The sequence below is a fragment of the Prunus mume genome, linkage group LG3 (genome assembly GCF_029339155.1).
Source record: "Prunus mume cultivar Tortuosa linkage group LG3, ASM2933915v1, whole genome shotgun sequence".
NCBI lineage: Eukaryota > Viridiplantae > Streptophyta > Magnoliopsida > Rosales > Rosaceae > Prunus > Prunus mume.
In genome coordinates this window covers 11054698-11079385 of record NC_142700.1, presented here as the reverse complement: position 1 = coordinate 11079385, position 24688 = coordinate 11054698, and the positions used below count along the sequence as shown (strand labels likewise).

Genomic DNA, 24688 nt, shown 5'->3' with positions numbered 1-24688 from the left:
TATTTAAACGTTAATTTAAATTAGAAGACAAGTGAGATATCTTCACTTCATACACACACTATCAAAATGCCAATGCATACTCATCTACAAGTTAAAGGCCCTTTTTACCACACCAAAGTGTCTACACTTCCGTGGGAAGCAGCTCCTATTTTTTAGATTGAGAAGAAAAAAAATATATGCATCTTAAAATGGAAGGAAGAGAGAACTAAAGTAGAGCAAAGACACATCAAAGTGTCTACTTTATTATTTTTATTATACAAACATACCCTTTTTGACATAACATTCAGAAGACACACCAAAGTGTCTAACCGGAAAAAATAAAAATAAAAATAAAAAAAAGCCCCTGAAAGGAAAGAAAACTAGAATTAAAGCCTATTTTCTTATTCTATTCCACACCAAACATCTTCTTCATACCAAGAACAAACTCATAGATCTTGTTTTTGTCAGGAAGAGTTTTGGACACACTCTCCTTCTGCATGCACCTCTTGGCCCATGCAATCAGCTTGGGACACTCTGCCTCTGTGCTGAAGTTTCCACAAGTCTCAAATGCATAGAACCAGCTGTAGAATGTGATGAGAGCAATGTCCAGGAACCCAAAACTCTCACCCTCAAAATAAGGCTTGTTTCCAAGCTCTCCTTCTAACTGCTTAAGGACTTCAATGAACTCCTTCTTGCCTGCCTCTTGTTCCTCCCCTTTTGTGGCCCATATTTTCCTCCCAGCATCATATAGCTGCAATTTTAAGAATCATTCCATCAGAAATTGCTAGAGAATTCAATTGGGATTAGTTAAAATGTTTCCAAGCTACCTTCTTATCAATGAAATCAGCCCAGAACCTGGAGCGAGCTCTCAGGTAAGGATCAGAGGGAAGCAGAGGAGCTTTGTCCCTCCAAACCTCATCAACATACTGCACAATGATGAGAGACTCGCAGACCGGTTTGCCGTTGTGGATGAGAACCGGGATCTTCTTGTGAACCGGGTTCATCTGCAGAAGCAGTGGGCTCTTGTTCCTCAAGTCCTCCTCTCTGTACTCATACTTGACACCCTTCTCAGCCAGCGCCACTCTGGCCCTCATCCCAAACATGCTTGCCCAGAAGTCCAAAAGAATAACCTCGTCCGCCATTGTTGACACAGAAACAAGCTTCTTCTAGCTCTATCTCTAGCTCTAGCTTGACACTACTACACTGAGCCGAGAAGAGGATATATATATATATATATATATATATATATGAAGGTGTTTGATATGTTTGCATGTGCTTAAAAATTGTCGTGGCTGATTTTGGGAGGGGTTGTGATGTGGTGTATGTCGTTTGCTTGAACGTGTCGTTTTTTGCAACCGAAGCTTCTGGGAGATGTCAGTGCTTTCGAGGTTGCAACTTGCAGCTAGCTACATGTGGAATATTCCATGATGCGAGGCTTACTCTATTCAAGTATATCTTCTACCAATAAACCGTTACATATAACATCCCGTCATACCAACCACGTAATATCGTGACAGGTACCATTGAAAAATCTCCTAGACTCCTGTCAAATGTAGCCATGTGGTACGTTACAGATGTTGTTAGGGTAATTTGGTCCATTCATTCCTCTTATACTCTTGGATCTGTTGTTTTTGAGCTTAAATTACAAACCACTCACTCGAAGGGCCCACCACTTGATTTTAGTGACTTATATTGGTCATATTTTACCTTTGCTTGATATTAGTCTCATACTGAACTTTCGCACAATATCATCTCCTAGCCTTCTCTAATTTGATGGCTGAAGCTCTTTCCCTAAAATGATCGATCAGACATTGATAGACACATCAAAGTGTTTGTCTTGATACAGATCCCCTTGCGTTACGTAGACACATCAAGGCCCCGTTTGGTTCATAGGAAAGAAGACTTGAAAATGGAAAATCAATTGATTTTCCATGTTTAGTAAGTCTAAGTATGAGAAATCGTTATTACCTGGCTTATGGAAAGTATGAGGAAAGTGAAGACATCCTCCCAACTTAGTTTTGTTTTCCTCATCATGGGAAAGTTTGGGAAAATGCTAACATTAAATGCATATTTTTATGACCATTTTATTCCCATTAACAATTTAAATTACAATATATCATTAAATACATTCTTTTTTTATTTGATTTAATATGGGTATAATTGAAAATTTATACAAACTTTGTTTTTCATTCCTACTCAAAATAAACATGGGAAAGAAAATAAAGTGATATTTCCCGGTTACTTTCCCAACATTACCAAACGTGGGAAATGAATCTTCTATTCTCATTCCTTGGAGAATCATATGGGAAATAATTTTCCCTCAAATTCATTCCATGAACCAAACATGGCCCAAAAGTGTTCACCAGAATTTCATACATGCTAAGAACACAAGCTGGTCTCATGTCATATTAGATTGAAAGTTCACAAAATATATATACTAAATTAATTAATTAGACAAAATTAAGGCAAAAGAACTTACATTCTTATCAATGTAATCAACCCAAAACCTGGCCTGAGCTCTCTGGTAAGGATCATAGGGAAGCAAAGGAGCTTTGTCCTTCCAAGCCTCATCAATGTACTGCACAATGTTGGTTGACTAGCTGACCGGTTTTCCGCTGTGGATGAGAACAGGGATTTTCTTGTGAACTGGGTTCATCTGCAGAAGTAGTGGGCTCTTGTTGAGCAAATCCTCCTCTTTGTACTCATACTTGACACCCTTCTCAGCCAGCGCAACTCTCACCCTCATCCCAAACATGCTTGGCCAGAAGTCCAAAAGAACAACCTCGTCCGCCATTATACACACAAGCTAGCTAGCTGCTTGCTAAAACTCAGAGACTCAGAAAACAAAAGGCTATATATATAGTGCTCAGGCAGGCTGTACGCAATGGTTTTTTATTGTGTCTCTGAGTTTTCATTTTGGTTTTGTGAATTTAACAGTTGTTACATACCATACCTAAATGGTTTTTTATTTTCTAAGTTATATTTAATTGTCAAATGGAAATCAAACGCTCTTATTCATCGTGAGTTCGATGCTTATTTATGATTGGTTGCCATTATTATCACTTGGTCTGATAGGATAAATAAGCACTGTTTGTTGGGCTCTTTCTGGGTGCGGGTTACCGACACTAGTACAATGATTGGGTTTGGACACAAGTTTTATTAGTGCTCCTCAATGCAGAAAAACCACAGATATTTGTGCTCCATGCCAATAACTACCCTGCAGCCACTTACAAATTGTCGGTTTCCTATATAGCAGTTTCCATTGGTTATAGGTCACAAATTTGTAGTGAGTATCCACCTTTGTAAAGCACAAAAATTGATCTTTGTCAAAATTCAAATTTACAAGTCAACGCAATATCTAAACATAATGTGAAACGATACAAAAAATAGTAAAGATAAGTTGTATAACAATAAGGATAACTGACTAGAGTTTTGAAAATACGCATCCAACTTGGAACATGTAGAGCATCCAAGTTGAAATCCTCCAAAAACAAAAACCTGGTTAAAGCAAAGCCAAAAACAAAAAATAGTCAAGAATATCAGTTGTATAACAATACGGATAACTAACTAGAATTTCACGGAGTACCAGAGAAAATATACATCCAACATCGAAACCTTGACAGAAGCCTAAACACAAGAGGATCTGACGTCTGAAGGATGGTTGTAACCTGAAACTAGTTCAGTTTATTATTTTGGTTCTGTCCTGTTATTTGGTATGTTGCAAGGGTTTAGATATTGAAGGTTCAAAAATCCAACCAAGAAACTGCGCAAAAATAAAACAGGGATGTCCTGACACTTTTTTTCAGCAACCAAAAGGAAGTCCCAACCTAAAATATGTCAAAACTTATACAGGCAGACACGTACCCACAGAAGCTACAATTAATTCTTACCTTGTGGATGAGAGAGCTAGGAGACAGAGAGTAAGGAAACGCAAGCCAAAATCAATATGCAAGAGACAATTTAAAAACAATAAACCAAATCAAACAAAAATCCAAAAAAAAAAAAAAATAAATTCAAACCATCATTTGGACTCAATCCCAGATGCACAGACAGAGAGAGAGAGAGAGAGAGAGAGCTTTAGGCACGGTTTAAAGTTTTTCATGCCTTATTATCTAACTGTTTTAAACAATTAGTCATGAAAATTATTATTGAGGGGTTAATAGAACTGAGCACTTTGTTATACTTTTAAAAAAAATCTTTATATATAAAGCAAAAGGGCAGAGAATTGTGAAACATTCAAAATACTAGAAAATGCCTTGGTTAATTCAAACATTAAAATTGAAATTATTAATTAAATAAGGATAATATGGTAAATTAACATTTTATATATTTTAAAAAAAAAATCAGATAATAGGTCTTACTTTTATGGAACATAACTACCCATATTATTTTTTCTTAATTCTAAAAATATGAAAAATAAAAATAATAAAACCAATTGGCACATGCGTGGGAGCTAGTATAATATTAAAGGTTTTTTAGGTTTTAGACATAAAAAAATTTCACTTTTGGAAAAAGCCAAAGCTTTTTCATAAAAGACAAAAAAACCACTCAACTATCAAATCAAAGACATGCAAATGTATTGGATTCCTTAGGAAATCTAAAAATAAATAAGGGCATTTTTGTCCATTTTTGCTTCTTTTAAAATTTTTCTCTCTCCTTTTGCTTTTTCTAAAATGTCCCTAATATTAAACACAAAATCGTTGTAAGCGTGTTCCTAAAGTTATTTAGCATATTAATAAATAAAAATTATTTGGCATTTCCACAAAAACTACTTAAAAAAATATATGCTAAAAGCACGAAAATCATGAATTTTGTTTGAAAATGGAAATGGTGTACATTTGACCATTTTATATAGACTATAATATGCGTGCAAAACAAAATGTTTAGGCACGAAAAATATAAATGTGGCCTATATATTCAACTTGTTATAAAAATGATACTTTTTCTCTTTCTGTAAAGCGAAATATAAAAATCTTTATATTATAAATAACATATAAACAAATTGGAAAGCTATTAAGGTACAATGAAACTGAAGAAAAACAAATTGATAGTTAAGTAAAAGCAAAATAAATTATAAGTAAGACGGTGAGCTTGGTACAGTGAAGCACGTCAAAGACACTATTCTAAAGCCTTTGTAGCCTCCCTACGTGCAGGTATTGACGGTTTACAATACTCTAAGATACGACCCTAATACACAAACTCAAGATCCTCTATGAACACGTTCACAAACGGATATATTTCCAATTCACATAACCATTGCCCACAAATATACTAATAGAAAGTGGAGAATATATATATATATAGAGAGAGAGAGAGAGAGAGAGAGAGAGAGAGAGAATTAGATTGTGGTGATGATTGTGGTATGTGATATTCTGATAGTGTATTATGGTTGTTCAAATGTGAAGGATGAGTGATCTTTTATAGGCATATAATAACATGTAATCTTCACCATATTAAATTCGAAAATTAAAGCATTCAATATAAAAATAAAATCTAAAAATTAAATATTTATAACCCCCATCATAAAACAGCTAAAATAATTAAATAAATCAAAACGGTTAAATTTTTAAACCCTTTTTAAAATTCCAACACAACTTCTTAGTTTATGAGACATGATGTGACTTAAAGAGACACAATTGCATTATTCATGCTCTATAGGCACCATACCTTGGAATGTGTGCAATACAAAGGCACACAAACTTAGTATTCGTGCTTTATATAGGTAATGAGATTTTTTTTATACACGTAACCATTAGGCACAAAAGTTGTCTATTTATGCTCACTATAGGCTACGAAAGTTGTGCCTAAATTAATTAAGCACAATAATTTTCTTCTTCTATTTACATTGGACATGAAACTATTGTGTCTTCTCTACATATGATACAAATACTGCATATATGTGTCCAATATATATATATATATATATAATTTAAACGACATTACCCCTTTTTTTTTTTTTTTTTTTTTTGGTGGCCTTTGGATTGTGGTTTTACCCAATTTTTTAGTAGTGCGACGACGGATACTCGCCAAGTGTTGACTGGAACGGAACTAGGAATTTTTCAATGGGTGGACTGGCTAAAGTTATTAGCTTAAAATTTAATGATTATTTTTTGGTACTTCAAATTTCTATAGTCTTTCTAGAAATAAAAGTAAACATTAAATCATATATACCAAGCTAGTTCATAGCTCCATAGACTAATTTTCAATAAGTTTTAACATAAACTAAATAGGGTTTAACACCATAGTGGATTGAACATCTAAGGCTTTTTACCTAAATTGACCTTAGGTTCCTTCATGTATTCATATCATACATGAAAAGTTGTTTTATGTAAAAATATTGACTAAGTATGAAAAATGGGTTTTCAATAATCATTTTCTCAAGATAATTTTTGGCGGCTTTTATCCTCACACATCAAATAAGAAAACTTGATTTTATGGGATTTTAGTATGAAATATATATTGACTTAATGAGCCATCATTGTTAGCTTAAATCGTATTTTGCACTAAAACCGATTTTTCATATTTTGACTTTGAATTTGATTTTCTAGTATTTTTATTTTAATCCAAATGGAGGGTACTTCTTTATTTACATTGTAAACTTAAGTAAATGGAATAATATAAAAATAAATAAAAGTAAAATGACAAAGATATTTACTTAAATATTGAAAATAAATATATATGTATCTTCAATATTGAAAATAATTTAAATATATAGGTTTTATTTTTTTTTCCTTAAAAAATCACACTAGCTACAGTCAGGTGTCTTCTAATAATAATAATAAAATTTGACTACATAAAATATTCATTCTATAAAAAAACTAAACAAATGATATAATTTGTGACTCATGTGCATCATGTATATATAATCTTCAGATATGATGCATGAAGATCTTCAAGATCTATCAAATCTGACCTCACATCTGCACGTGTGTGTGTGTGTGCTCGTGACTCGTGAGGAAGAGAGAAACATAGGGGAGAGAAAGAATCAAAGAGAGAGAGGAAGAAAGAAAAGAAAGAAGAAGAAGAAGACGAAAGGATCACATAGAGAAAGAAAGTGGTGGAGAAAAGGTGGAAGAAAAAGAAAAGATGGAAAGGAAAAAAAAAGGTGGGTGGTTCTGGAGTTGGGCCACTGAAATGGTTGGGGTAATCGGAGAGTCGGTCGGGCTCTTGAATTAGGGCAAAACAAATTGGATTCATAGAAAGGAAAAAAAAACATAAAAACAGCCACTCCGGTTTTGGACCGGCTCTTCCAAGGTAAAACTGATATCGAAACTAGTCAAATCGGTTCAGTTGAGTAGGGTTTTTGAGACCCAAATTTGACTTCATTTAGTCAACATGATTTTTTCAGTTCTTTTTATCTTGGTCCGGCTTGATTCATAGTGTCACCGGTTTAGTTCTAGTTGTCATATTTTCCCTTTGCTTGATAATATTAGTCTCATACTTCACACTTTCGCACAATATATCTCCTAGTCTTCCCTAATTTGATGGCTGAACTCTTCGCCTAAAATGACCAGGCATTCCAATCCTAAAAGCTCTCTACTTTTTCACATGGCCATGGAAAAAAATTTAGTTTAGAAGACACCCTTTTTATTCATAATCAGACATTGACAGACACGTCAAAGTGTTTGTTTTGATACACATCCTTTTGAGTTACGTAGACACACCAGAAGTGTTCGCCAGAATATCATACTTACTACGAACACAAGCTGAAAGAAAGAGAACAAACAGTACAACACGACTGAGAACATATCTCAATTTTTCTTGCTCTGTTCCTTACCAAATCTCTTCTTCAGCAGAAGAGTAAACTCATACACCTTTTTTGGGTCAGCAAGAGATTTGGCCACACTCTCCTTCTGCATGCACCTCTTGGCCCATTCAATCAGTTTAGGGCACTCTGCCTCTATGCTAAAGTTCCCACATGTCTCATAGGAAAAAAACCGGCAGTAGAATGTGACTAGGGCAACGTCCAAGAACCCAAATATCTCACCCCCAAAATAAGCATTGTCTCCAAGCTGCCCTTCCAACAGCTTAAGGATTTCAATCAATTTCTTCTTGGCTGCCTCTTGTTCTTCTCCTTCTGTGGCGCATATATTCTTCCCAACCTCGTATAACTGCAACACAAAAATATTGCATCAAACAATTTTAATTTTCTTTTGTGTGCACTAGCACGTTAGGTTACGCAAGAAATTGTGAATTTGAACTATTGATCAGCTGAAATCTTGTTATTGAACATTGAACTAACAAGATCTCGTCTCATGTCATATTAGATTGAAAGTTCACAAAATATGTATACTAAATTAATTAATTGGACAAAATTAAGGCCAAAGAACTTACATTCTTATCAATGTAATCAACCCAAAACCTGGCCTGAGCTCTCTGGTAAGGATCAGAGGGAAGCAAAGGAGCTTTGTCCTTCCAAGCCTCATCAATGTATTGCACAATGTTGGCTGACTCACAGACCGGTTTGCCGTTGTGGATGAGAACCGGGATTTTCTTGTGAACCGGGTTCATCTGCAGAAGTAGTGGGCTCTTGTTGTTGAGCAAATCCTCCTCTCTGTACTCATACTTGACACCCTTCTCAGCCAGCGCAACTCTCACCCTCATCCCAAACATGCTTGGCCAGAAGTCCAAAAGAACAACCTCGTCCGCCATTATACACACAATTAAGCTAGCTAGCTGCTTGCTTGTTAAAACTCAGACTCAGAAAACAAAAGGCTATATGGTGCTCAGGCAGGCTGTATGCAATGTGCAAGGCATACATATGTATATATATATATATATATATAAGTTATATTTAATTGTCAAATGAGAATCAAACTCGTATAAATACAAATTCGACGTTCTTATTTGTCGTAAGTTCGATACTTATTTGTAGTTGGTTGCGATTATTTTCACTTGGTTGCACATGAGCTTAATTAGTGGTTATGTTAGGTTATCTGATAGGATAAGTGAGCATTGTTTGTTTGGCTCTTTCTGGGTGGAGGTCACCGAGGACGGGATACTCGCTAAGTGTTGACTGGAACGGAAATAAAATATTCAAATTGTTCATCCAGTCTTTTATTTTTATTTTGTGGCAGGTATCTTGTCTATTCTTCTAATAATAATAAAATCTGACGAAATAAAGTATTCATTCTATAAATAAATAAATAAAGACTAAACAAAATATATTATCATCGTCACGGTTGGGGCACAATCATCGTCAGCCTCTTGAATGGCATTGCAACAATCTGGAAAGCTATTAAGGTATAATAAAACTGAAGAAAAATAAATTAATAGGTAAGTAAAAGCAAAATAAATTATAAGTAAGAAGGTGAACTTGGTACAGTGAAACACATCAAAGACGATGTTCTAAAGCCTTTGTAGCCTCCTTACATGCAGGTACTGACAGTCGATAAGACTCCAAGATACGACCCTAATACACAAACTCAAGATCCGCTATGAGCGCACGTTCATAGACGGATTTGTTTCCAATTCACATAACCATTGCCCACAAATACTAATAGAAAGTGGAGAATATATATCAAAGCAGAGAATGAGAGAATTAGATTGTGGTATGTGATATTCTGATGGTGTATTGTGGGTTTTCAAATGTGAAGGAGGAGTGGTTTTTATAGGCATCCAATAACATGTAACTTTCACCACATTAAATTAGAATATTAAGGCATTCAATATAGAAATAAAACCTAAAAATTAATTATTAAAACAGCTAAAATAATTAAATAAATCAAAACAGTTAAATTTTTGAACCCTTTTTAAAATTCCAACACAACTTCTTAGTTTATGGGACATGATGTGACTTAAAGGGACACAATTTTTTTGTATTCGTGCTCTATAGGCAAACTAAAGAGACACAATTGCAATATTCGTGCTCTATAAGCACCATATTTTGGAATGTGTGCAATACAAAGGCACACAAACTTGTATCTGTGCTTTATATAGGTAATGAGATTTTTTTATACAAAAAGTATATACATATAATCATTAGGCACAAAAGTTGTGCCTAAATTAATTAAGCACAATAATTTTCTTCTTCTGTTTAAATTGGACACGAAATTATTGTGTCTTCTCTGCATATGATACAAATACTGCATATATGTTTCCAATATATATATATATATATATATATTTTTATTTTTTAAAACTACATTACCCCTTTTTTTTTTTCCTGTTTTTTTTGGGTGGCCTTTGGATTGTGGTTTTACCCAATTTTTTAGTAGTGCGAGGACGGGATACTCGCCAAGTGTTGACTGGAACGGAAACTGAGGTGTTGTTCATCCAGTCTTCTATTTTTAGTTTTTGGCAGGTGTCTTCTAATAATAATAATAAAATTTGACTACATAAAATATTCATTCTATAAAAAAACTAAACAAAAGATATAATTTGTTGCTCATGTGCATTATATATATATATAATATTCAGAGATGATGCATGAAGATCTTCAAGATCTATCAAATCTGACCTCACATCTGCACGTGTGTGTGTGTGTGCTCGTGACTCGTGAGGAAGAGAGAAACATAGGGGAGAGAAAGAATCAAAGAGAGAAAGAGGAGGAAGAAAGAAAAGAAAGAAGAAGAAGAAGACGAAAGGATCACATAGAGAAAGAAAGCGGTGGAGAAAAGGTGGGGGGTTTTGGAGTTGGGCCACTGAAATGGTTGGGGTAATCGGAGAGTCGGTCGGGCTCTTGAATTAGGGCATAACAAATTGGATTAATTCTAGTTGATGGCTAAAGCTCTTCCCCTAAAATGATCAGGCACTCCAATCCCAAAAACTCTCTACTTTTTCACATGGCCATGGAACACAAAAATAATACATACAAGCAGCGAAAAATATTTAGTTTAGAAGACACCCTTTTTATTCATAATCAGGCATTGACAGACGCATCAAAGTGTTTGTCTTGATACACATCCTTTTGAGTTCTGTAGACACACGAAAAGTGTTCACCAGAATCTCATACATACTGAGAACACAAGCTGAAAGAAAGAGAACAAACAGAAGTACAACACAACTGAGAACATATCTCAATTTTTCTTGCTCTATTCCTTACCAAACATCTTCTTCAGCAGAAGAGTAAACTCATACACCTTTTTTGGGTCAGCAAGAGATTTGGCCACACTCTCCTTCTGCATGCACCTCTTGGCCCATTCAATCAGTTTAGGGCACTCTGCCTCTATGCTAAATTTCCCACATGTCTCATAGGAAAAAAACCAGCAGTAGAATGTGACTAGGGCAACGTCCAAGAACCCAAATATCTCACCCCCAAAATAAGTATCGTCTCCAAGCTGCCCTTCCAACAGCTTAAGGATTTCAATCAATTTCTTCTTGGCTGCCTCTTGTTCTTCTCCTTTTGTGGCCCATATATTCTTCCCAGCCTCGTGTAACTGCAACACAATAATATTGCATCAAACAATTTTAATCTTCTTTTGTGTGCACTAGCATGTTAGGTTATGCACGAAAACTGAAAATTTTGAATTATTGATCAGCTGAAATCTTGTTATTGAACATTGAACTAACAAGATCTCGTCTCATGTCATATTAGATTGAAAGTTCACAAAATATATATACTAAATTAATTAATTAGACAAAATTAAGGCAAAAGAACTTACATTCTTATCAATGTAATCAACCCAAAACCTGGCCTGAGCTCTCTGGTAAGGATCAGAGGGAAGCAAAGGAGCTTTGTCCTTCCAAGCCTCATCAATGTATTGCACAATGTTGGCTGACTCACAGACCGGTTTGCCGTTGTGGATGAGAACCGGGATTTTCTTGTGAACCGGGTTCATCTGCAGAAGTAGTGGGCTCTTGTTGTTGGGCAAATCCTCCTCTCTGTACTCATACTTGACACCCTTCTCAGCCAGCGCAACTCTCACCCTCATCCCAAACATGCTTGGCCAGAAGTCCAAAAGAACAACCTCGTCCGCCATTATACACACAATTAAGCTAGCTAGCTGCTTGCTTGTTAAAACTCAGACTCAGAAAACAAAAGGCTTTATGATGCTCAGGCAGGCTGTATGCAATGTGCAAGGCATATATATATATATATATATATATATACAATTTTTCATTTTGGTTTTTTTAGTGAATTTTACAGTTGTTACATACCATACCTAATGGTTTTTTTATTTTCTAAGTTATATTTAATTGTCAAATGGGAATCAAACTCGTATAAATACAAGTTCGACGTTCTTATTTGTCGTGAGCTTAATTAGTGGTTAGATTAGGTTATCTGATAGGATAAATAAGCATTGTTTGTTTGGCTCTTTCTGGGTGGAGGTCACTGAGGACGGGATACTCGCTAAGTGTTGACTGGAACGGAAATAAAATATCCAAATTGTTCATCCAGTCTTTTATTTTTATTTGTGGCAGGTATGTCGTCTATTCTTCTTCTAATAATAAAATCTGACGAAATAAAATATTCATTCTATAAATAATAATAAAAAAACTAAACAAAATATATAATAATTATCGTCACGGTTGAGGCACAATCATCGTCAGCTTCTTGAATGGCATTGCAACAATCTGCCCCAATGGTCATATGATCATATGAAAACCATTCATTCAAATTTTAAAGAGGTTTCGCGTCTATTCCATGTCGTGAATCGGTGAATGCAAGTGATATATGAACCACTAATTATTTCATAATAGTCTTATAATAAACCCCAATTACAAGGACTTTCTTTTCTAGGTCTCCTTTGATTGATCGACATTGAAAACTCCTTACCACTTTTTATTAAATGAAAAAACAAACAAAACGGAAAAACAAGGCCTTATCACGTAATGGACTAAGCTGCTCTTTTGTCTCTTCTTTAGACAAGGATTGGAGATAAGATAAGACTCCACTCTATGACAAATTATAGTGTACACATGTTATAATATGGGTAGATGATATAGTTTATTTTCCCCCCTTTTAAGGAATAGTATCAATAAATTTTTACTTATAACATATGTATAAAGACATACCATGTGGTCTTACTACCGTAGTATTCTATAACAACGCCCACTGTAGAGACGTCTCTTGTTTTGTTATTTATTTATTCATATATATCAACAAAATTTGGGGAGAGAGAATTCAAAAGTGGATATATGGATAAGTACTCTAAACCAATTATCTCTGGACCTCTGACTTCTCTTGTAAGATGGTGGTGGTGGTGGTGGTGTTTTGGTTTTTGTACGAGTCATGACGTTAATGAACGTATCATTATTATGCATAATAACTTTTTTTGGAGCATGAAGAAGTGAGGTGTGAAATAGATGACTTGTTAAACGCATCCCATTATATGATGTGTATATAGAGTATTGTTGAAAAATGACATGACTACATAGTCACTTAGGCTAGTGACATTCTAAGTCATGGGTGAAATCATTTCAATTGCGATGGCATTCCAAAAAGTAAAAAACAATGACATTATAGAAGCCTACTATTTTCCTGATTTTTGTCAAACTTCGAACTTTCTCACACTAAGTTTGAGTCTCTAAGGCCAAAAAATTTATGGGAGATTCACTATTATATCTAATATAAAAATCTAAATTATTTTAAAAAATTCTACATAAAATAGATTTTAAAAACACACCCAAAATTCATTTACAACATAACAAAGAGGTTTTAACTTCTTATAAATTACAAAACTACCATTAATTTCTTAAAACAAGCCCAACCCCAAAACCTTATAAAAAAACTCAAAACACACAATAGGATATCAAAGTAATTTAATAATCAAAATTAAATTCAGTAGGGCCAACTCTCATGTTTAGGTTTTTTTTTTCGGGTTTGTTTATAGAAATTAAATGGTGTATGATTTATCTATATCATTAGTGCTAAGAATGGATATATGACTAAATATCTCAGAAAATTTAGACAATATGAAAGTGGCATATATTGACAATAAATATTTGTGTTTTTCTTTAAATTTTTTAAGAAATTCTCAAAACCTCCTTTAAAAACTATTAAGAAAGAATAAAAAAAATTAGTGTGAATACATCAAACTCCGTTCTATATCAAGTGAATTTTCAACATGTTCTGTGGCATGCAGGATTTCTACTTGTATTGTATAGTGAGTTTTAAGAAGAATGGCAAGTGCAGACATGAAATTACCTAAGTTGGCTAATGTGCTCTTCATTGCACCCGAGTTCGAATCCCCTACTCGTAGTTTAGATTAGATTAAAGTAGAATATCGCTTAATTAAATAAATAAAAAGAACAATGTCAACTACATTATTCAAAAAAATTGAGTTTTAAAAATTCCCAAAAAGCTGGAAACCCAAAAGGTTACATGCAGAATGCAACATCCTGGCCTGGCTTATATTTTATAGTACAATTACATGCAGGTGACTTGTAGTTGTTTATCTAACTCTCTCATTGGTGTATTTTAAAAGATAATAGTGTTCATGAATCCAAACACATTTGAAGATTTTTATTTTTTATTTTTTGCTTTTCCTTTTCCTTTCGGGCCCTCAGTTGAATGTAAGAGATTCCAATCAACGCACTAATAAGCCACTCAAACATTTCAAGTCTTGAAACAAATCATTGCAACCAAGACACACAAACAGTCCCAACAACAATAAAAAGCCAAAGCAACTCTTCCACAGTCCCCAGAATTGGCAGGCCCAGCCAGCAACAATGGCAGAGATTGCAGTCTTAGAAATTCACATGACAAGTCTCTCTCAATCCACATCGTTTGAAATTCACAATGATGGAAAATGAGAAGCATGAATGTATTGGTGGATGCCATGAAGAAAAAGTAAGAAACCAAGTACACCAGAAAGATGAAGAGGCGGAGGAAGAAGAAACAGGGCAAAAACAGAGCCAAAAGAAGTTGAAGAAGCACTTAATTTTGCTGTAAAGTGGTTAGAGTTGACTTCTTATTTTCTTTCTTTTCACTGCTTCAGATTGTGACTCTCACGGTCTTCCTCCACTTTCTTGCCTTCATCAATCAATCCTTTCTCTGTTTTTGTGGCTTGCCTCTCGTTTTTTCTCTGTAAAGGTAGGTGAAGCTCTCTCTCTCTCTCTTCTTTATCTCTGACAGTCTGACTCTGACTCTATTCATTATTTTGTGGGCTTTTCTTTTTTATCCCTTTAGTTAATGCCACGCATTGAGATTTAAGACCTCTCTATTGAACCAAAAAAAATGAAAAAAATATTTAAGACCTCTCTGCCTTTATTAAGTGCATGTAGCACCCTTCGGGTTCCTGTTTCAGTTTTCATGCTTTTCCTGTCAGTCTCTGTGGTTCTGAATTTTTCTCAGGATCAGAATTGATACATCAGCTTTCTTATTTCTTCATCACATTCATGCTCCAGAGAGATGTGCCCTTCTAAAATTTTCCCAATTTGGTCCCCAATTGAAGGGTGTGTTGGGTTTGAAGAACAAATTTCCTTCAAAATAAATTCAGGCCACAAAACTTGTTATGCAACCATGTAGTTTTGTTCATATTTCATCAGGCCTTGCTTCATTTTCTCCTATATGCTTTCTTAATTTGTGTATGTAGAAATGGCTTGGCAGGTTAGTTCTCTCCTCCAAATGCTGTTCCATTTGGCACTGATATTCTGTCTGAGTGTTGCCTCCATAAACTCATTAGAGGAAGAGGCTCTTTTTCTTTTGGAGTTCAAAATATCTCTTTCTGATCCTAGTAACAATCTTGAAAGCTGGAATTCATCATATTTTACTCCTTGCAATTGGACTGGTGTGGGGTGTACCAATCACAAGGTAACTTCTATAAATCTCACTGGTCTTAATTTGTCTGGCACTTTGTCTCCAAGCATTTGCAATCTACCTTACTTAACTGAATTCAATGTGTCCAAGAACTTCTTCTCTGGTCCCTTTTCTAAGGATCTTGCTAAATGTCATAATCTAGAGATTCTAGACCTATGCACAAATAGGTTTCATGGAGAATTGTTAACCCCTTTCTGCAAAATGACCACCCTTAGAAAGCTTTACCTCTGTGAGAATTATGTGTATGGTGAAATGCCTGAGGAGATAGGGAATTTAACTTCACTTGAAGAGCTTTTCATTTACAGTAATAATCTCACTGGCACCATTCCCATGTCAATTAGTAAGTTGAAAAGGCTCAAGGTCATAAGGGCTGGTCGAAACTCCCTTTCAGGGCCAATACCAACTGTTATTGGTGAGTGTCAGAGCTTAGAGGTTCTTGGGTTGTCACAGAATCAGTTAGAAGGATCCCTTCCTAGGGAGCTTCACAAACTTCAAAATCTGACTGATTTGATCCTATGGCAAAACCATTTAAGTGGTTTGATTCCTCCTGAGATTGGTAATATAAGTAGGCTGCAATTGCTTGCCTTGCATATAAATTCTTTCAGCGGAATGCTCCCAAAAGAACTTGGGAGGTTATCGCAGCTAAAACGATTGTATATCTATACCAACCAGCTGAATGGAAGTATTCCAAGTGAACTAGGGAATTGCACCAGTGCTCTTGAGATAGACCTTTCCGAAAATCAGTTAAGCGGATTCATACCCCAGGAGTTAGGCTACATTCCTAATCTCCAATTGATTCACCTTTTTGAGAACCGTCTACAAGGAAATATTCCTAGGGAGTTTGGGAAGTTGAAGCTGCTGCAGATGTTGGACTTGTCCATAAATCATTTGACAGGCACAATCCCACTAGAATTTCAGAATCTTACTTGCATGGTTGATTTGCAACTATTTGATAATCATCTTGAGGGTGGAATTCCTCCTAGCCTAGGAGTTAACAGCAACCTCACTATTCTTGACATGTCTGAAAATAACCTTGTTGGTCGCATACCTCCACATCTTTGCAAGTATCAGACATTAGTATTTCTAAGCCTAGGGTCAAATAGGTTGTCTGGAAATATTCCTTATGGGATTAAGACATGCAAGTCTCTAATGCAGCTAATGCTAGGAGACAACATGCTTACAGGAACCCTCCCCATGGAGTTATATAATCTTTCTGCTCTTGAACTCTTTGAAAACCGATTCTCAGGACCAATACCTCCAGAGGTTTGCAGGCTTATAAATTTAGAAAGGCTACTCTTGTCTGATAACTACTTTTTTGGGTATCTTCCCCCTGAAATTGGGAATCTATCGCAGCTCGTGACCTTCAACATTTCCTCTAACATGCTTTCCGGGAGCATTCCTCAGGAGCTGGGGAATTGTACGAAACTACAAAGACTTGATCTTAGTAGGAACTACTTCACTGGCAATCTCCCAGAAGAACTCGGAAAGCTAGTGAAGTTGGAACTTTTGAAGCTTTCTGATAACAATTTGATGGGAGTAATACCAGGTACTTTAGGGGGCCTGGCTAGACTGACTGACTTGCAAATGGGGGGAAATCATTTCTCAGGTAGCATCCCTTTTGAGCTGGGTCAACTCACTGCTCTACAGATTGCCCTCAACATTAGCCACAATGATCTTTCAGGTGCAATTCCTGAAAATTTGGGGAACTTGCAGATGCTGGAATCTCTATACTTGAATGACAACCAGCTTGTTGGTGAAATTCCTGCCTCAATTGGTGAGTTGCTTAGCCTTCTGGTGTGCAACCTTTCTAACAATAACCTAGTGGGAACCGTGCCAAACACCACCGCATTTGGAAGGATGGATTCTACAAACTTTGCTGGAAACTATGGCTTGTGCAGATCAGGTTCAAACAATTGTCACCCATCTGCAGTTCCATCTACTACTCCGAAACGAAGCTGGTTTAAGGAGGGTTCATCTAAAGAGAAACTAGTGAGCATTATTTCTGTTATAATTGGATTAATTTCCTTGTTTTCTATAGTGGGTTTCTGTTGGGCAATGAAGCGCCGTGGACCTCCTTTTGTTTCACTTGAAGATCCCACAAAGCCAGAAGTGTTAGACAACTATTACTTTCCTAAGGAAGGTTTCAAATACCAGGACCTTGTTGAAGCTACTAGCAGTTTTTCAGACAGTACAATTATAGGAAAGGGAGCATGTGGCACTGTATACAAAGCTGTTATGGCTGACGGTGAGGTGATTGCAGTGAAAAAGCTCAAGGCACAAGGAGATGGAGTAAGTGTCGATAGCAGCTTCCGTGCTGAGATATTGACCCTTGGAAAGATCAGGCATTGTAATATTGTCAAGCTCTATGGTTTCTGCTACCACCAAGACTCAAATCTTCTCTTGTATGAGTTCATGGAAAATGGCAGTCTAGGAGAACATCTCCATGGAAATGAACAAAGATGTTTTCTTGACTGGAATGCTCGGTATAAGATTGCTCTTGGAGCAGCAGAGGGTTTGTGCTATCTCCATTATGATTGTAAGCCCCAAATCATCCACCGTGACATAAAGTCAAATAACATTTTATTGGATGAAGTTCTTGAAGCACATGTAGGAGACTTTGGCTTGGCTAAATTGATTGAACTCCCATACTCAAAATCCATGTCTGCTGTTGCAGGCTCATATGGCTACATTGCCCCAGGTAAGAAAAAGAGCTACTCCTTTTCTTTGTCTTACTCATACTGAATACCTTGAAGCAATAATTAGTTTGTTATTTAACACACCCCTCCTATAATGTGCATATCCTATTTTATATCAGAAACAAGCCTATGTAAGAATTGACTTAACACACTCTTTTATGTTAAGAATCTGATTGAAGAAACTGCAAACTGCTAATGTTGTCCTATTCGAGTCATTCCAATATACGCGATATCTATCAAGGATTAAGTTTTGATTCTGAGCATAACTCAAATTTGTCCAAAAAATCATGGGAGACGAGATTATCATCTCAAACCTAATTACCATTTCTTCCTGCAGATTTAAGAAATGTTTCAAGTGAAGAAAGACTGGTTGTTCATTTCCGAGTCATTGTTGCATTATTGTACTAGGCATTAATAGCTCATTTAATAGCTTGATTTGGTCTTTTTACCAGTACTTGCATCTGGTATCTTCCAGTCCTGCTACTATCCTAAGTTTTCAGTCTAATTTATCCCGGTTTCACCCTCCCTTTTTTATGATTATATCAGATGTTTAACAGATCCTGTGAGAACCTTTAATACTGAATCAAGAAGAAGAAAGGAAAAGAAATCTTCTTGCTACTTTTAAGTTCTAACCGTATATTTTCCTTGGAATTCATTTCAGAGTATGCTTACACAATGAAAGTGACTGAGAAATGTGACATCTATAGTTTTGGGGTGGTTCTGCTGGAACTAGTAACTGGAAAGTCACCTGTTCAACCACTGGAGCAGGGCGGAGACCTAGTCACATGGGTGAGAAGGGCAGTAAATAACTCCATGGCAACATCTGAAATATTTGACAAGAGGCTTGATCTGAGTGTGAAAAGGACAACTGAAGAGATGACTCTATTTCTCAAGATTGCTTTGTTCTGCACCAGTACATCCCCAGTTAATAGGCCAACAATGAGGGAGGTGATTGCAATGATGATTGATGCAAGGGAGTCTGTGAGCAATTGCTCATCATCACCAACATCTGAGACTCCTTTAGATGAAGGTCCTTCAAAAGGTTAGAAGACAAGTCCTTTTTTCGTCCGCTTTATTTTGATTAGAAGTTATGAAATGCACTGGGAAATGAAAATAAATCCAAAGTTTTCCATCAAAGTGAAACTTGTATTTATGTCCTATTTTGGATATTTCTTGTTATTCTGATTATTATGAGAGCTGACATTGGCTTGCACGACTGTGAACCTTGCAGGTTGTATGGAATTATAACCCAGAAGCTCACTTCATCTGCCAGAAACTTTGTGTGTTCTGCCATACTACTACATACTGATTGAGAAATCTGCCCTCTCACTTGGATTGCTCAAGAAAATAAAAGATTTCTGTCAATGATTAGCATTTTACTGACCATCTGCTCTGCCTCAATTGTATTAAGAGTGGTTTTAGAAGCATAATATTTTCTCTGTAAAGAAAGCTCACCACTCTGACCCAATCCCAAAATTTATCAAGCATGATCTCTATAGCTTCTCTTCCATCCATGTCTTGCATCATTGTTTCTTGGAAAACTTCCTGTCAGCAGCCAGTTTTGAGCAAAAGTAACTGGATTTTGACTAATTGGTTTGAACCATTTACACTAACCTGCTAGCAGGATGCAATAATTTTACATGTTATGTCAAACTTTTAGATCAGTACCAATTGGATAAATAATGTAATTAAGCACAAGTAGAGGATCCTATGAACCTGATGTGGTCCTGTGAGGAAATTTATCAAATTTACAGATTCTCAGTTGGAGCAGTCTAGAGGTCTACCTGGTCCCCAAAACCAAATTCCTGACAACCAACAACAACTTAAAGACTCTTGCAAGTTGCAGCTTGTTTTTTCCTTTCCCCATTCAAATATAGTTGAGTGGTTGGAACTTGGAAAAGCAAAAGGGATTTAAATGATGAAGGAAAAACAAGAATGTTAGCAAAAAAATGAGAGCAGGCTATTAGTTATTGAAGCAACACAATTTATTAAATGATCTTTGGGTAAGTAATGTTGGAACAGTTCCTTTAGTTTGAATCACTCATCTCTATTGATAAAAAATAATAATTTTGAGGAAGCAACAAATTAATATATATATCCTAATGACACTCATATGAAAGACAAAATTAAAAACTTCAAACATCCAAAATTGAAAATGAATCTTCATTGTACGACTTCGATTTATATATATCAACAGTTCACAAGTGCCTTACAAAATTACATCTCCACCGAGACTCCTTATAACCTATTTATACAAGTATTTTTCATCTCCACAACAAACAAAAATGGGTTTTATTTAAATTTGACTACTTTTCCTCACCATTTTACTACTCACATAATATTTGTAGTAATTGCTATTACTGTGGTTATTATGCTTGTTACATCTAGTTTTCACAAAATGACAAAGTCCTTCCCACCAGCACTTTTTCCTCTTGTGCAAAGCCGCAGCCACTGGGCTTCCATGGGGCTTGATGGGCCTTCTTCTAAGCCCATTAACCTCCGGCGGCCTGTAAGTCCGGATCAATGCCCAATTAATCCCACCAAAAAAGGGGTGCTGTTTAATCTCAGTGGCCCCCTTGGCGCATCCTAGCCTCCTCCATGGGTCCCTCACCAACAGCCTCTCAATCAAATCTCTCGCCTCCTTCATTCCCTCCTCTTCTCCCTCCACCACGTGGAACCTCACCCCGCTGCTCGCCGCTATATTGCGCAGCGTGCTCTCTTTACTCCCGCCTTTAAACGGCGTCGTCCCGTGGAGGAGCTCGTAGATAAACACCCCGAAAGCCCACCAATCGACGCCGTTGCCGTGGCCGTTACCGGAGATCAACTCGGGTGCCAGGTACTCGTGGGTCCCAACGCAAGATTTGGAATAAGCAGTCGTGGGCTCCGCCACGAACTCCGCCACCATTTCCTCTTCATGCTCCCTCCTCGAACCAAAACACGAGTGAGTATTTTTTCTTCTCGTGGGCCCCGTCTTTTCAACACGACGGTGTTGGACTGCCGGGCTTACATCGGCTCTAAAGCAGAGATCAAAGTCTGATAACATAACATGCCCGTCCCCGCGCAAGAGTATGTTTTCGGGTTTCAGGTCCCGATAGACGACTCCCAATGCGTGGAGGTACTCGAGGGCGACGAGGACCTCGGCGGCGAAGAAGCGAACTGCAGGGAGGGGGAGGCGGTTGAGGGGCTGGCGGATGAGGAGGTTGTGGAGGTCTCCGTTGGGGCAGTAATCGATGAGGAGGCAGGTGTAGTGGGAGACGTCGATGCGGGCGTAGAGCGTGGGAAGGAAAGGATGGTCGAGCATGGAGAGGATCTCGGCCTCGGTGCTGACGTGGCTGAGCTTCTTGGGTGTGAGGGAGTCCTTGTCGACAACCTTGAGGGCGAAGGTGGCGGCGTCAGGGTTGTCGCGGTGGTCGTCGCGGAGGCGGCAGAGGAAGACACGGCCGAGGTTGCCGGTGCCGAGGTGGCGGAGGAGCTTGAGGTGGCTGAGGTGGAGAGTGCGGTCGGAGGAGAGCGCGGTGGCGGCTTTGATGGCGGACCAGTTGGGGTCCCACTTGCGGTGGTTGAGGGGGGTAGTTGTGGCGGTTGGCGTGGCGGTGGAGGAGGTGGTGGAGAGGCGGGACTCGTTGAAGCTGAGGGTGAGGCTGCTGCGGGCTAAGCTGGAGCGGGCGCTGGAGCAGCAAGTGGTGAAGGTGCGGTCGGTGACGGTGGTGGAGGAGGAGGTGAAACTGGTGAAGCTTAGGTCGAGATCTGCGTAGTCGGAAATCGGGAAGGGGGTGGTTTCTTCGTCCATGGCTGCTGGATGGAGAAATGTTGGTGGTGCATGCGCTTTGATGAGGTGAAGAGTTTGATAATTATATGGGAAATGCAAGTTGGTATTTGAAGAGCTTGGGTGCTTATAAGGAATGAGGAGAGAGAGAGAGAGAGAGAGAGAGAGAGAGAGAGAGAGAGTATGTAGGGCCTGTGGGGGGATTAATTAAGGGGTTTGGTTGACCCAACTGAACATTTGCATGTAGTCTGTGCAGTGGTAAACTGGAAGAGAGAGAAATTGATATGGCAAACAAAAGAAAATTAAGAACTTTACTGATTGACTAACTGATCAGCATTTGCATGTTAATGAAAGAGAAAAAAAGAATACAAAGAACCAGGCATGTTGTATATGAGATTTTGCTCCCCCTGCTTATACCATATTTGATTTATTTTGCGTATCTAACAAATCAGAACCAACCAAAGGGACTTGGATTTACATTCCATATCAACATCAACTTAAAAAGGAAAAAAGTTTAATAGGGAAGGGAATTGGAATTTATTCAAGAAGAAAAAGAAGGAAATCTAGTTCGTTATGAATAGAAATCCCAACAACAAAGAAAGCGCCTTATCAATTCTATGTGCTACGAAGAAAGCTCATTATCAATAGTATTGAACTTTTATGTGCTACGAAAACGATCTTATCACTCTCGATGCATGTGAATCTAACAATACATTAACAACGTATAGTTATTCACAAACAACAAACGAATTCTAGGTGGGAAAACTATCAATCAATTCCTACACATAATGTAATCGTAGAGGAGCAAAAGCCCATGCAATGGAGGGTGTGAATGAGTAGGATGGTGGGTTGAAGAATTGAAGGCACCCGCTGACAAATAGTTATACCGAAGGGAGTGAAATGAAGATTAAAAAAAAAAAGAATTAAAAAGTAGAGAGTCTGAGACAAACGGCTGGTGCTATATATAGCCTTATAGGGATCTAATTTATAAATCTAATCAAGTCGGCTGTGTGTGAATAATAGGTACGTAAGCACGTTAAATTAGTCATGACTTTGGTCCTACGATTCCTTCCTTCTTTCCATTTTCATGGCGATCAATGAATTTTTTTCTGGTTATTAATTCGTGTTTGTCAAGGGTAGGTCGGTTTCCACCAATGGTTTTATTACAACACCAAATGGCAGTACTTTTGAAAGCTGGATTCTGAATTTAGAATTATGTTCAAAGTTACCACCACAAGTTCCTTTTGGCCTCGGGATTCTACAACTTTAGATTTGGGGTGGTGAAATGGATAAGAACTAGCTTAGCTAAAGCATGCTTAGTCAACAAGCTTAAGGTAGAGGAGGGCATGGGCGTCTTACATGGGTCCATCAAGGAAGGATGCATGCATGCATATATCAAGAGAGGAATATAATCGGGCCAGAAAGTGAAAGTGTAAGGAGTTTTCTCTTGAAGTTTCTAATGATATCTGTCTGTTACAAAATTATTTGTATTTGAAAGATTGCAAATATCTTAGTGAATGTCTAGTGTATAGAAGGATTATATCATACTTTTGATTAGTAATACATTTATACAGCGTCCTTACGAGTAGAAAATGACATTGATTTGCATATAACTGGTTTTACGTTTGAACCCTTACGACACTTTGACAGTGTGTGAGAAAACCTCTATCTCCCGATATAATTGTATAGTAAAAAACATCCTTATTTGTTCTATATAATTGTTAGTAGCTTTTGAATATTTCTAAATGTTGTTAGGGAAGCTATTTTTATTTATTTTTAATGTGTGATTAATATTTGGGATCTCTTGTTACAAAGTACCATCAGTAATTTGAAATTCATGCATTTCTTTTTCTTTTCCTTTTCTACTACAATGGAAGAAACCAAAACGTTAACTTAACCTAATCCTTACTCATTTTCTCCTTGCTCTCGCCGCTAATAGAATTTCTACTCCTACATTTCATACGATACGAACACAATTGCTAACATTCTATGAAAAGCAATTAACTATGTCTTGAACATATTAATATGCATTCATGCCATCCATCCATATACTTATTCATTACATTCATATATATAACGGTTTAAAAATAAAAGAGTTGAGTTCATGTGAGAATTTCAGAATGAAGATTAAATTTAACGTGTGGGCTGCAGCCGACTTTTGCCTTTGTGAGTGAAATAACAAGAACGTAACTGGAACCTTCTAATCTCTGCTAATCTAAGATTAATTAATTGATCACTGCTGATTATTTAATATCTTTATATAGGGCAAAGTACGTACCAAAAATATATATACAAATGGTAAATAGGAGGCCATGCATGGCCCCATGTGATGGGCCAATATGACTTCTTCACTCCTAGGGCTGGGACCCACGTGGAAATGAAGAGGAAATGCTGTCTGCCACGTGCTCAACACTGGCCCTACATTGTCGCTCACACCACTCAATAATAACTCAGTCGCATTTGACTCCTAATTTCAATTCCCACATTTAATTTTCCGAAACATATAAAATTATGACGGATTGAATTTTGTTTTCTTTTTTATAT

At 37.0% G+C, this 24688-nt stretch overlaps 5 protein-coding genes across 5 annotated transcripts; 1 reads left to right on the top strand and 4 right to left on the bottom strand.

Moving 5' to 3' along the window:
• Positions 1–211: 211 nt before the first annotated feature.
• On the bottom strand, positions 212–1949 carry LOC103325856 (putative glutathione S-transferase parC). Its single transcript, XM_089047745.1, has 2 exons — positions 807–1949; positions 212–730 (listed from the first exon to the last, which is right to left on the bottom strand). The coding sequence occupies exons 1-2, from the start codon at positions 1119–1121 to the stop codon at positions 386–388; spliced, it is 660 nt and encodes a 219-aa protein (XP_088903871.1). The 5' UTR covers positions 1122–1949; the 3' UTR covers positions 212–385.
• Positions 1950–7536: 5587 nt separating this feature from the next.
• On the bottom strand, positions 7537–8716 carry LOC103325857 (putative glutathione S-transferase parC). Its single transcript, XM_008228048.2, has 2 exons — positions 8314–8716; positions 7537–8090 (listed from the first exon to the last, which is right to left on the bottom strand). The coding sequence occupies exons 1-2, from the start codon at positions 8629–8631 to the stop codon at positions 7731–7733; spliced, it is 678 nt and encodes a 225-aa protein (XP_008226270.1). The 5' UTR covers positions 8632–8716; the 3' UTR covers positions 7537–7730.
• A 2072-nt stretch (positions 8717–10788) lies between these two features.
• On the bottom strand, positions 10789–12139 carry LOC103325859 (putative glutathione S-transferase parC). The gene is made up of 2 exons (XM_008228050.3): positions 11583–12139; positions 10789–11357 (listed from the first exon to the last, which is right to left on the bottom strand). Exons 1-2 carry the CDS (start codon positions 11898–11900, stop codon positions 11013–11015), a joined length of 663 nt encoding a protein of 220 aa, XP_008226272.2. The 5' UTR covers positions 11901–12139; the 3' UTR covers positions 10789–11012.
• Positions 12140–14490: 2351 nt separating this feature from the next.
• On the top strand, positions 14491–19968 carry LOC103325860 (Leucine-rich receptor-like protein kinase family protein). The gene is made up of 3 exons (XM_008228051.2): positions 14491–18380; positions 19040–19420; positions 19610–19968. The coding sequence occupies exons 1-3, from the start codon at positions 15461–15463 to the stop codon at positions 19624–19626; spliced, it is 3318 nt and encodes a 1105-aa protein (XP_008226273.2). The 5' UTR covers positions 14491–15460; the 3' UTR covers positions 19627–19968.
• Positions 19969–20520: 552 nt separating this feature from the next.
• Positions 20521–22855, bottom strand: LOC103325861 (serine/threonine-protein kinase WAG1). The gene has a single exon (XM_089049318.1). The coding sequence runs from the start codon at positions 22166–22168 to the stop codon at positions 20675–20677; it is 1494 nt and encodes a 497-aa protein (XP_088905444.1). The 5' UTR covers positions 22169–22855; the 3' UTR covers positions 20521–20674.
• Positions 22856–24688: the final 1833 nt, after the last annotated feature.

Coding starts and splice junctions, on each gene's coding strand:
- LOC103325856 (XM_089047745.1), bottom strand. CDS start 1,121: ATGGCGGACGAGGTTATTCTTTTGGACTTCTGGGCAAGCATGTTTGGG. Junction 731..806: donor CTGATTTCATTGATAAGAAG/GTAGCTTGGAAA, acceptor TTAAAATTGCAG/CTATATGATGCTGGGAGGAA.
- LOC103325857 (XM_008228048.2), bottom strand. CDS start 8,631: ATGGCGGACGAGGTTGTTCTTTTGGACTTCTGGCCAAGCATGTTTGGG. Junction 8,091..8,313: donor TTGATTACATTGATAAGAAT/GTAAGTTCTTTG, acceptor TTTGTGTTGCAG/TTATACGAGGTTGGGAAGAA.
- LOC103325859 (XM_008228050.3), bottom strand. CDS start 11,900: ATGGCGGACGAGGTTGTTCTTTTGGACTTCTGGCCAAGCATGTTTGGG. Junction 11,358..11,582: donor TTGATTACATTGATAAGAAT/GTAAGTTCTTTT, acceptor ATTGTGTTGCAG/TTACACGAGGCTGGGAAGAA.
- LOC103325860 (XM_008228051.2), top strand. CDS start 15,461: ATGGCTTGGCAGGTTAGTTCTCTCCTCCAAATGCTGTTCCATTTGGCA. Junction 18,381..19,039: donor ATATGGCTACATTGCCCCAG/GTAAGAAAAAGA, acceptor AATTCATTTCAG/AGTATGCTTACACAATGAAA.
- LOC103325861 (XM_089049318.1), bottom strand. CDS start 22,168: ATGGACGAAGAAACCACCCCCTTCCCGATTTCCGACTACGCAGATCTC.